At 41.7% G+C, this 1,405-nt stretch overlaps 1 protein-coding gene across 1 annotated transcript; it reads left to right on the top strand.

The window, feature by feature from the left end:
* The first annotated feature begins 7 nt into the window (after window positions 1–7).
* On the top strand, window positions 8–1,399 carry LOC108356901 (uncharacterized). Its single transcript, XM_017608004.1, has one exon. The coding sequence runs from the start codon at window positions 8–10 to the stop codon at window positions 1,196–1,198; it is 1,191 nt and encodes a 396-aa protein (XP_017463493.1). The 3' UTR covers window positions 1,199–1,399.
* Window positions 1,400–1,405: the final 6 nt, after the last annotated feature.

Here is a 1,405-nt window from a genome sequence, read left to right as displayed (position 1 = left end):
GTTAAAAATGCAATGGTTTATTTTGCAGTCGGTGGCAGCGCACCCGCATCTTTCCTTTAGCGCCCTGTACGCTTCGGAAGAGGATGGCTTTATTACGAATGCCGAGTATGCAGAACGTTCGCTCTCCGCAGAGGCACGGCGCTCAGCAGAAGAGTTGGAGAAGTCAAAGGAAGCGAATAGCAGCAACTGCACTCGAGCGGGCGGTGATCACGTAACACCGAAAACTAGTGAACTAACCTACAAAATATTCGTGAAAGTTCTGATGCGTGACTCACGCCAAGTGGTTAAAAATAAATTAAGAGAGCTCAAAGAAAGTCACAATGGCAGCGGTGCAGATATTTCTTACTTTTTCGTTGTGTTAAAGAAGATCAACAAATTGCGGTTGGTGAATGAATCGCAGGAGGGCCAAGTGATGCACGATGCCATTAGGGAAATCGTCACTGAGAAACACGACAATTCAGAGGATGCGACAGCTTGGCTCAATAAAATGTTTGATCGCATATTCTGTCTGGCGCTCAAAGCGAATTCCGATGAAGACATAGACGGCTTGGTGGACAGCTTCACGATCGAGGAGGAAATCAGTCAACACTTCAACGTCTTCATACAATTTTGGCTAAATTACACGCCCACAAAAAACACCAAGGACAGCACAGTTGATGCAACAGCAGAAACGGATCGTGTGCCAAATGAAACGCTATGTGTGGTTGACATCCCTAATTTGCCTTTGAACACAACGAATATCACGCACAGCATTTTCGCAGAAATAGTCATACGCGATTCGCAAAAAGTAGCTCAGAGAAAGTTAGATGAACTGAAGTCGCTGGAATCGGAGCAGTACAAATGGTATATTGCCGATTTGACGAAAATACTCGAGCACATTGACAACCGCTTATATGACAATACAACGGAGGATGGTGAACTTATTTACAAGTCGCTGAAGAGCATCAATGAAATGAACGGCGAAGATGACTCAACATGGCTGGATCACATCGTTGATCGCATCTTCTGCATAGCAAAAGAAGTGCGCATGGAAAGCGAAATGAAGAGTGCAGCTGAGAGTATTTCGATAGAGGAAACTATTGAAGGGCACTTTGAAATTTTCAAACAATTGTGGTTGAATTGTAAAAATTTGTATATTCATAGAGGCGAAAGCATATACAAGCTTTGTAAGAGTCAGCGAAAGTACTACGATGAGTAGATGGGCATGTACGTAGGTGAAGTTTCCTAATAGATTTTGGTTTATGAAATTTCCGGTTAAAATAGAAAAACCTTAAAAATCACTAAAACATGTCTAGCTTTGTAAAGTAACTAAATACATGCATATACATACATTAGCGTGGGCCGAAAATTCGCTTTCATAATATGGTTCATTATGTTCTAAAATAAATATGTGCGAAATGAAGAT

The sequence above is a fragment of the Rhagoletis zephyria genome, unplaced genomic scaffold, assembly GCF_001687245.7.
Source record: "Rhagoletis zephyria isolate East Lansing unplaced genomic scaffold, Rhagoletis_zephyria_1.1 Rzeph_scaffold_67185, whole genome shotgun sequence".
Classification (NCBI taxonomy): domain Eukaryota; kingdom Metazoa; phylum Arthropoda; class Insecta; order Diptera; family Tephritidae; genus Rhagoletis; species Rhagoletis zephyria.
Note: the sequence above shows the minus strand (reverse complement) of the source record. Positions and strands in the feature narration are given on the sequence as shown.